At 37.6% G+C, this 11054-nt stretch overlaps 1 protein-coding gene across 6 annotated transcripts in view; it reads left to right on the top strand.

Moving 5' to 3' along the window:
• MRRF (mitochondrial ribosome recycling factor) overlaps positions 1 to 11054 on the top strand; it is a 55358-nt gene that overhangs the window by 235 nt on the left and 44069 nt on the right. For 3 of the 6 annotated variants that reach the window (XM_046666061.1, XM_046666080.1, XM_046666070.1), the window contains exon 2: positions 4581 to 4792. In XM_046666061.1, the coding sequence (XP_046522017.1) occupies positions 4581 to 4792 (212 nt within the window). Of the gene's footprint in view, positions 1 to 494; positions 713 to 4580; positions 4793 to 11054 lie in introns of those variants that run through there. The other 3 variants (XM_046666105.1, XM_046666098.1, XM_046666088.1) reach the window with 3 other exon arrangements.

Raw genomic sequence — 11054 nt, forward strand, 5'->3', positions numbered from 1 at the left:
GGGTGCCAGAGACCTCTACTCAAGGACCTCTGGGGGACTTTCGGGGGCCTGACCTCCGTCCTCGACGCGTTCCATTCGAGTCCGGCTTGACCTTTAAGGCTGAGGGCGGGACCTGACGCCTCGGAGCGAGTCTCACGGGTTGGGGGCGGGGCTCGTCTCACAGCTACGAACTTCGAGGATGGGAGGGGCCTTACTAAATGGTAACCGCTGTTTAGTAGCCCACTACCTGGCAGGAACATTTAATTTTCAGAACAATCCAATGGGATTAGGCATTATTATCCCCCATGATGAAGAAACTGAAGCCCAGAGAAATAACTTTACCAGGGTCACGCGGCTAGTGAGAGATGGAGCTCAAATTCCAGAGCCTCGACTTTTAGCCATTACTTTGTGCCGTCCAGTGGCAAAACAGTTGTCATTTCAATAGCCCTTCTGTATTTACAAAGTGCTTATCTCATTTGATCGTCCCGATAACCCTGAAATAGTATTGTCTACAGTTTACAGATGCGGTTGAGGTCCAGAGAGCTTGACCCGTCTGTCACATACCTAGCAAGTGCTGGAACCAGGACTCTTTCCCAGGTTTTCTCTGAGTTTTCCGCCTTTTTCCTTTCACCACACTCAATTGCGTTTCTCAGAATCTTGGAGAGCTTTATAGTTGGAAAGAATGAAAACCTGGTCTGACTCTTCATTTTATAATTGAGGAAACAAAACCCAGGTAGGAGAAATGGTTTGATACCAGTCACAAGTCAGTGGTAGAGCTGCCGCAAATGCTCTTTGAATACAGGGTGGTGATGAATCTGAAGAGAATGGTTGGCAGGGAGTGATGGGATAGGAGTATTGGAATCCAGACCTCCCAGCTCTTAGGCAAAGCCCTTTCTCCACCTGTTAAAGTGTCTCATCCCTCCTTTGGCTGAGCCAGGGACATAATTCTGTGCATAGTCAGATACTATAAATACCCTTCCATGGCACTGAATTTAGAGAGCATGCCTTACTATCTCTAAGTGAAAGTCTGGCAAACCAAGAGATAATGGAAGCAGTATTGAGAAATAGAGCCCAGGACCTACTTTCTGAGGCTTAGATTCCAATTCTGGTGCCAGCTTTGTAACCTTGGGCAAGGATTTAATCTTTCTAGATTTCCATTCTTGTATTCATCCCACTTATTCAATGTATTCTTTGTTCAGGGACTGTGCTAGGCACTGGGGACAAGCAGTGAGCAGGATGAGCAGAGAACAGTCATTCTAGTGCTTCTGGTCTTTTGGAGGGAAGTGATCAGGTAACTACACAAATATTAACCGATGTTGTTAAAGTAAGTGTGTGAAAAAGTATAGTAAAGGGTGTTATGAAAGTGGGCTACAGGACATTTGACCTAGAAGTTGGGCTGGAGAAGATGGCCAAGGAAGGCATCCTCTGAGGAAATGATGCTTAAACTGAAATCTGAAAGAAAAGTGGAAAGTAGTTTATGAAAGAGGTGGGGGAAGATTATTCCAAGTAGATTCAACAGTATGTTTCAAGACCCTGGAGCAGGAGGAGTAGTCAAGGAAATGAAAGATCAGATTGCTTATTTGTAAAATGTGGGTGATAATCATGACTCTGGTTATTGTGGGAAATAGCTAGTACATGTGAGAGTATTTTATATGCAAGGGCCTATGTGTGTGCATGCCCACGTTTATAAAAATGTACATGTTATGAGCTGGTATACGGCTGGATTGGGACAGGTTGCTGGGACAGGTGGATAAACCAGGACTTTGTGTTCCTCATCTAAGTCTTTCCAAAATTAAAATGCACTTTCTGTGAAAAACAGGAGAATTCAAGTTTGAGAACGTCAAGTTTGGAAAAAGAATATGCGCTTCAAGTAGTTTTTAAAAATATCTCAGCAGTTTGAATAATAATGCCAGTAACTGTACACAGTGAAGTATAGTGGTTAAGAGCACAGACTCTGGAGCTAGATTGCCTGAAGTCAAATCTCGGGCAAATTATTTATCTGTGTCATTGTTTCTTCATCCATAGAATGGCTATAAAAATAGTACTTATAGGGTTATTGTGATGCTCACATGAGTTAATATATGCAGTACAGCACTTAGAATTGTTTCTGGCACATAGTTATAACTATATAGGTATTAACTATTGTTTCATTATTATTGTTATCTTTTTAAAGGCTCATTAATATCACCATGATAAAGTGGAAACTGTATCTCAGAGAGGCTGAGTGATCTACCCAAGGTCACACAGCTAGTAAATGGGAGAACTGAGATTCCAGGTCAAGATTGCATCCAAAGCCCAGATACTTCCTGCCACATTTTTTCAGAGTATGGGTTAATTTTGTTGGCTAATACTTGGGCTCGCATAACAGTTCCTTTCCTCAACTTGACTTCTTCTGTGCTGAGCTGTGTTAATATACATGTCCTTAAGGTAAAGGGTCCAAGGGATTACCTTTATTGCCTTTATTGAACTTCCACTTTGAAATTTCCTGACTTCTGTGCAATTACAATCTACGCCTTAAGCGCTTCAGCAATGTGGTTTATTTATAGAGTTGTCTTCCGGTTCACGTGTACTGGGTATGCTTTTGGGTGCCGCGTTTTCTGTCAAAGGTTGTTTATTTCTAACCCATTTTGATTTCCTGTTGCTTTGTGGATTGGTATTATGACCTGCAACAGGAACACCAGGAAACCTGTCACAAATGGAGCAGCCAGATTGAGACCCTGTAGATTAAAAAAAACCAAAACACTACACGTTATTATACAGCCATATTTGGATATGTGTGTGTTAAGCATTGGCTATATTAGGCAAAAACCTGGATATAGAAACCTCACTTAGAGCCAAACTTTTGTGAACAGTTTTGCTGAAATAGGCAGAGCTATTAGCTCTGGACTAGGCCCTGGACACTGACAATCTCTTTGAGCCTCAGTTTCTATATCTGTAAAATGGAGATTATTATATTTTCTTTGTAGCATTATTGAGAGGATTAAATGAAATAATATCAGGAAAGCAAGCAACCCAGGCCTGACCTCAATTAATAGTAGCTTTTAATAATAGTTAAAGAAGAGGAAAAAATATTCCTTCATTTTTTTAAATCCAGATCTGTTTTTACTGACTTCATACACTGATCACTGACATCTAGCATCCCTTGCTATTGAAAATTCCATGAGAAGACATTATTTTCCTTTGTGCTATTCATTTGCTTCTAAAAATAGTGATAATGATAGCCAGCTTTTATTAAATAGGCACTATATTCCTGGCACTGTGGTAGGTGTTTCACATGCATTCACTATCTGATTTTATTTTTAGATCAGGATTATTTTTCTCATTCTGCAGATGAGGAAAGTGATGCCCAGAAAGGTGGAGTGAATTGCCCAAAGTTGAAATTTACATCCACATCTCACTGAGTCTAGGCTACCTTGTACAACGGTGCAAGATTCCTTTATTGTGCCTGACCCCCCTGTCATGGAAGTCTTTGAAAGGAAGGGTGATAGCTGTCAATACAGATCTTTTCTGGAGGCTCCTGCTGTCTGCTAGGCACTCTGCCAAGTGTTTTGCCTGAATAAACTCATTTTTTCTTCCCAACCCTAAGAAATAACTATGGTTATCTCCATTTTACAGTTGAGGAAATCAAGGTGCAGAGATGTTCAGGGGCATTTAGTCAGTGGTGGAGCTTGGATTGGATTCCACATCTTCCTGCCTGCAAAGCCTCTACTCTTATTCAATCTGTTACATTGCATCAAAATTTTAGGATGGGATTTTTTTTTTTTAGTGAGATGTCGGAGATTTTCAAAGATAGTAGCTTCCAGGTATTTGATGCTAATTATTCTTAATTTTTTGCTGAGTAATACCCAGATGCCTGGCAGAAGCTATTAGCGCTTCATTTGTCAGCTAGCTAGGACTGTGTTCTATCCCAGGGGTAGCTGTAGACACTAGCATCTTTTCATGGTCAAAGACCTCAGAAGTCTGATGTGTAACTTGTGTTAACACAGAAGAGGGTGGCATTTTCCAGAGCTTTAGTTCTGTAATATGGAAGACCTCAAACCTCAGCCATGCTTCAGACTCACATTAAAGTGCATCCTAATTGGTAATCAGTGCATAAGGAACCAAAGAAAATTTAATTAAGTGCTGTCGTGTGAATTTTCCAGTCATTTTATGCCTGTTGAAATGGCTTTATTTAGTTTAAAGTCCTCTTCCAGTGCTCTCCCCTCCCTCTTTATAGTGTAACTTTATCAAGATTTTGTGCCTTTTCTTATGTAAGGGTTTAATTAGCATCATTAAAGATTTAGGCTGCTGCACATTTGCTTAGCTCTGTGTTCCTTGTGTTCTAAAGGCATTTGGTGCAGTGGAAAGAGCATGGCGATTTGGAGTCCTACAGACTGTGGGCAGGTTCCTTCAATCTCTGTGAACCTCGTTTTCTTCATCCTGTAAAATGGGGCAAATCATATTTCCTTGTCTGGCTGTTGGGAGGGGGATTAGAGATAATGTATTTAAATTGCCTAGCGCATAGTCAGTTGATACGAGTTGCTTGATAAGTGGTACAGATTATTTTCCGAAGTGGTAATAGAGTCTGTTGTACTTAGATCTCCTTTTTGTCTTATTTTTAGTAGATGTTCACAAGGATTGTCTTCAGTCATGGCCTTGGGTTTAAAGTGCTTCCGCTTGGTCTCGCCTGCCCTGTGCAACTCCCTCGCAGCCTTGACCAGACCTGTTTCAGAAGTTCCGCTGAAGACAGTGAGCAGAAGACAAAATGACCATGGGCAAGATGTGGCCTGTCCCGCTGTACCAGTCCGTCATTTTGCTACCAAGAAAGCCAAAGGTAGAGACATATGACCTCCTCACCCCTTTCTTATATTTAGCCCTTGAATTATCATAGCTGGAAGGGATCTCAGAGATGTACTGAATTTCTCCCCTTGCCACGTGAGGAAATGGTGTCTCAGAGAGTTCGAATGATTAGCTTAAAAGTCACAGTGACAGAGATGGTATTAGAACCTAGGGTCTGTTTTCTGATTACCGTGCTGCCTCACATGTTACCGCGGCTCGGAAAATGCCTAATTTCTTTCTTTCAGATTTAGAATTAGAGGTGTAAGTGCCAAGCAAACCAGAATGCTTGCGGCAGAGATCAACATGTTTTCTCCTTATAGGAATATCTGTGTTGGAAGTAAAATTAAAACCAGAAGATTGTTGAGTATGAGGATATTAGAGCCATGAATTTAGACGGATGATCTTAATGGTTTGTGTCATCCAAGAATGAGACTTTGATATACCACCGGTCTCAGCTTAAATGTCACTTCCTCAGGGAAGCCTTCCCTGGCCTCTTAGACTGGGTCAGGTCCCTTCTTACTTGCAGTTGTGTGCCCTGTTATTTTACCTTTGACGTACTTAGCACAGCACTCATTAATTAATTAATTAACTGTGGGATTGATTATAGTTTGTTGTATGTCTTCTGTGCTGGACCCTATGAGGGCAAGGTCTATGTGTTTCTTGTTTAGTTCCTAACAGCACCCAACACAGGGTGTGTATCAAAAAATTTTGCTGAATGAGTGAATGAGTGACAGAAAATTGTCAGACGGACCTGCTATTTGCACTGGTGGGTCAGGGAGTCCACTCCTAAGGATGGTGCTAGAAATATACTGCTGAATATCTTTTCCACTGACTTTCCTTTTATGGTTTCATGCAGACCTTCCCTTTTCTATTAATAGGAAAATTTAACTAGTTGCTGAAAGATCATTAATGCTTAGAAGACTTATATTCTGTAAAAAACTTTACATTTAATTGATTCTTAGAATTATCCATTGAAGGAATTATAATTGTCCAGTGAAGAAATTCTTATAGTTATCTAGAGAAGTACAGATATCACCATTTTGCAAATGTAGAAACTGAGATACCTGTATAAGACATTTGCCCACAGTCATTTCTAGTTAGTGGCAGAGCTGGAAATCAGGGGCCCCTGGTGCCCGCAGAACTGCAGTCCCCTGATACACTAGACACTAGCTACAGCGTGTAAGTAGCGTCTTTTCATATTTAATTGGCTATTCAGTTTTTGTCTTCTTTGATTGCCTCTTTGAAGAGTCAGTTGTTTGACTTTTTCTTTTATATTTATTGGATTCTTTCTATATTAGGAATGTTAAGCCTTTGTTGATTGTATATGTTACAAGTATCTGCTTTGCTTTTTACTTTATGGTGTCTTGTTGAGCGTAAGTTTTAATATAGTCGTATTTTTCAGTCCTTTCCTTTATCATTTGTGCTTTGTGTCTTATCTAACAAATTCTTACCTATTTCAAGGTCATAAAGCCATTCTCTATTTTCTTCTAAATATTTTAAAGGTTTTTACTTTCCTATTTGGCTTTTTAATCCATATGGAGTTTGTTTCTGAACATGATGTGAGCAAGGGAATCTAATTTGAAGTTTCTTTTCTATATGTGTAATAAATTGCGTCAGCACCACTCATCAAATAGCCCATTCTTTATATGTATGGTTTTATTTCTGAGCTCTTGATTTTGTTGGGCTACTTCTCTCTCCCTGCGCTCAGTTCTTTACTGCCTGAATCACTGTCATAAAGTCTTGAATCTAGTGCTACAAATCTTTCCCCTCACCACGTGCACACTTTTTCTTTTTCTTCTTGACCTTTTGCTCTTCTATATGAAATTTATAATCACATTGTTAGATTTCCTTCATAGAGATCTTGCGTAGTTCTTTAATTAGATTAATTTCTACTGTCATCATTTTTATCACTTTTGTGTATGATATATTTTTTAAACTAAATTTTTTGAGTTATAACAGATGTATAGAAAAGTACGTATATAAATTGTAAGTGTACGGCTCAGTGAATTTTCACAAAGTGAACACAACTATGTAACTATCACCCAGATCAAGATATAGAACATCACGTGTACTCTGGAAGCTTCTCTCATGTCCCTTCCAGGTGTCACCTTTTAAAAGATAACCCATAGATTCGTTTTGCCCTTTTTGAGCTCAGGTTGGCTTCTTTTGTGCCTGGCTTCTTTTGCTAACAATCTATTTGTGAGATTTGTCCATGTTCTTGCATGTAGTAGTTGTTTGTGCAGTTTTATTTCTTTGTAGTATTCTACTGAATGCATATACCACAATTTATCTGTGCTTTCTACAGGTGATGGACATTTGGGTTGCTTCCACTTTTGAACTAAAATAAATAATGCTGCTTTGAACATTCTTGTACATTATTTTGGTGCCCGTATGTGTGCCTTTCTATTGGGTGCACACCAAGAGGAGGGGTTGTCCTTGGGTGTGCATGTATTCAGTTTCAGTACATACGGTTCTCCCAGATGGTCCTGCCAGGTCACGCTCCTCCCACAAGTGTTTCAGCTTCCTGTTTGCTCCCCATGTTCGTCAGCACTTGGTATAGGTAGTCTTTTTCATTCCAGCTGTTCTGAGGGTGTGCAATTACATTTCACTGTGCTTTTAATTTGTATTCCTTTGATGAATAACGATGCTGAGCACCTTTTCCTTTGTTAATTGGCTATTTGGATATCCACTTTCTAGTCTTTTTGCCATTTAAAAAAATTGATTTGTAGGAGTTTTTATGTATTCTAAAGACAAGACTTCTGTCGTATGTATGTATCGCTGATATGCTTGCCTTTTCACACTTTTAATGGTTTTTTTTGATGAATAGAAGTTCTTAATTTTAATGTAGCCCAATTTATCAATCTTTTCCTTTATGGATAGTGCTTTTTCTTTTCTATTTAAGAAATTTTTCCCTACCTTAAGGTCATGCATATATTCTACTTTGTTATTTTATAGAAGATTTATTATTTCAAGTTTATATCTTTAAAAAAATTTGTTTTATTTGGTTGCTGGTGAATAGGAACACTTTTGATTATTATACATTGATCTTGTATCTTGCAACCTTGCTGAAGTCTTTTATTAGATCTATTGTTTGTATATTCTTTTGGATTTTTTAGGTTGATAATTATAATACATGTATATGATGATAGCTTGTTTTTTCCTTTCCAATCTATATACCTTTTATTTCTTCTCTGTCTTTCTTTCTAACTGCAGTGTCTAGGAACTCTAAGATAATTTGAATAAATGTGATTGATGATAGTAGACATCTTTGTTTTATTCTTGACTTTATAAGGAAGACTTTTTAGACGTTAACGTCAAGAATTCTGTTTGCTTTAATTTTCGGTAGTCTATCAAAATATCGTCTATCCCTATTTTGCTAAGTTTTTGTTTTGAATGAATATTAAATTTTTATCAAATGCTCTTACTGCATTTATTGAATGATTTTTTTTTTTATCTTTTAATCTTTTAATGTGGTAGCTCAACATCAATAGCTTTTTCTGATGTTAAACCACTTTTGCATTCTTGGTGTAAGCCCTACTTGCTCTTGATACATAATCTGTATATACATTGCTGGATTTGGCTTGTTAATTTAGGGTTTTTGAGTCTATATTTGTATGTGAGATTAGCCTTAATGTGACTTTCTGATATTGATAGGCATAACTTTCTAGTATTATTGTGTGCTTTTGGCATCAAGACTATATTAGTCTCATCATGTGAGTTAGGGAGTTCATCTGTCTCTCTTTCTTTCTATCTTAATGGGATAGTCTGTATAAGATCAGGATTATCAGTTCCTTGCATGATTGGTAGGACTTGCCTGTAAAATCATCTGGACCTAGTATTTGTGTGTGTGCATGTGTGTGGGTAGACTTTAAAATCATAGCTTCAATTTCTTTAATGATTATGAGGTTGCTTAGATTTTCTCTTTTTTCTTGAGTGAGTTGTAGTAAATTATATTTTTAGGGAATTTTTCATTTTTCCTAAGTTTTCAAAATTGTTGACATAGTTGTCCATAAAAGTCTCTTAAGATTATTCAAATCTCTGCTGTTTTGATAACTGTGTCCCCTTTTTCTTTCTTAATAGTTATTTTGTGTCTACTTAGTTTTTTCTTAATTATTCTTGACAGAAGTTCATCAATTTTATAAGCCTTTTAAGAAAAGCTTTTGATTTTGTTGGTCTCTCTTTTTTTGATTTTATCAATTTCTGCTCTTTATTGTTTACTTTCTCCTATCTTCTTGTTATTTTCCTATCCTTTGAGCTGGACAGTTACTTTCAACCTTTCTTCTTTTCTTATAAGCATAGAAAGCTGTAAATTTCTAAATACAGCTTTAGGTGCTTCCTATAAGTTTTTGATATATAGTATTTTTTTTTTTCCTGTGGAAGGTTCTCCCTGAACTAACACCTTTGCCAGTCTTCCTCTGTTTTGTATGTGGGTTGCTGCCACAGCATGGCTGCTGCTAAGTGGTGTGGGTCTGCACCCGGGAACTGAACCTGGGCTGCTGATGTGGAGCATGCCCAACTTAACCTCTAGGTTATGAGCCCGGCCCCCTGCTATATAGTATTTTCATTATTGTCATTTCTAAATATTTGTAAAGTTCCATTATGTATTTTTCTTTAGTCTGTGAGTTATTTTGAAGTGTTTAAAATTTTTCAAACGTATGTTTCTTGGAGAGTTAGCTTAATCCCACCATGGTCAAAGAATGTGTTCTGTATGATATAGACTCTTAGATATTTGTTAAGATTTGCTTTGAGGCTAGAACATGGTCATTTTATATAAAGGTCCAAGAGTGCTTGACAAGAATGGTTTTTTTTTTTTGAGGAAGATTAGCCTTGAGCTAATTGCTGCCAATCCTCCTCTTTTTGCTGAGGCAGACCGGCCCTGAGCTAACATCCATGCCCATCTTCCTCTACTTTATACGTGGGACACCTACCACAGCATGGCTTGCCAAGCGGTGCCATGTCCGCACCCGGGATCCGAACTGGTGAACCCCGGGCTGCTGAAGCGGAACCTGCACACTTAACCGCTGTGCCACCGGGCCAGCCCAAGAATGGATATTCTCTTATGGTTGGGTGTGTGGTTCTATATGTAATCATTAGATCAAATTGGCTAATTGTGTTGATCAAATTTTTATTTTTTGACATTTGTTCAATTTATCAGTTATTGAGAAAGGTATATTAAAATCTCCTAGTATGATTGTAGATTCATTAGTTTCTCCTTTTCATTGTGAGGCTATGTTATTGAGTATATTTAAGTTCAGATCTTTTTGGTGAATTGTTTCCGTTATCTTTATGAAGTAGTCCTCATTATTTCTTTTTTTTTTTATTGAGTTAATGATAGGTTACAATCTCGTGAAATTTCAGTTGTACATTAATGTTTGTCATTCGTGTTGTAGGTGCACCACTTCACCCTTTGTGCCCACCCCCCACCCCACCTTTCCCCTGGTATCCACTAAACTGTTCTTAGTCCATAATTTTAAATTCCTCATATGAGTGGAGTCATACACAGATTATCCTTCTCTAGCTGGCTTGTTTCACTTAACATAGTTCCCTCAAGGTCCATCCAAGTCCTCATTGTTTCTAATAATGGATTTTTGTCTTAAAATCTATTTTGTCTGATAATATAACTACACAAACCTCTTTTGGTTAATACTTGCCAGGGTTATAATTTTTCCATTCCTATACATTAAACTTTATGTGATCTTATGTTTTTGTAAAACCTCTTGTATATATTGTATATGACTAGATTAAAAAAATTCTTACTGAGACTCTCTATCTTTTAACTGTCCTTTTGGTCTGTTTATATTTATTGTGATTACTGAGTATTTGTATTTCCGTCATTTTATTTTGTACTTTATTGTGGTTTTGTTTCTTTTTTCTTCTTTCCTCCTTTCTATTGGATTAATCAAGTTTCTTTATTCCTTTTTTATCCCTGCTGATTTGGGAGTTATACTTTCAATTTCTTACTGTTTTGGTGGTTATTCTTAATTTCTTTTTTATCTTTTTATGGAAATAAAAAAGCACGTATAGAAAAATGCAGTTATCGTAAGAAAACAGCTTGATAATTTTCACAAACTGAAAACGCTTGTGTAATCAGCACCCAGATCTTTCCCAGCACGTCAAAAGTCCCTTTTATGCCCCCTTCTAATAACTTACCACCTTCTGCTTCTTGTAGGTAACTGTTCTCACTTTTAATGGCATGGATGAGTTTTGTCTGTTGTACTTCAGTATATAGATATCGTATATATATAGTATATATAGTA

Source organism: Equus quagga, chromosome 1 (assembly GCF_021613505.1).
Source record: "Equus quagga isolate Etosha38 chromosome 1, UCLA_HA_Equagga_1.0, whole genome shotgun sequence".
NCBI classification, from domain to species: Eukaryota; Metazoa; Chordata; class Mammalia; order Perissodactyla; family Equidae; genus Equus; species Equus quagga.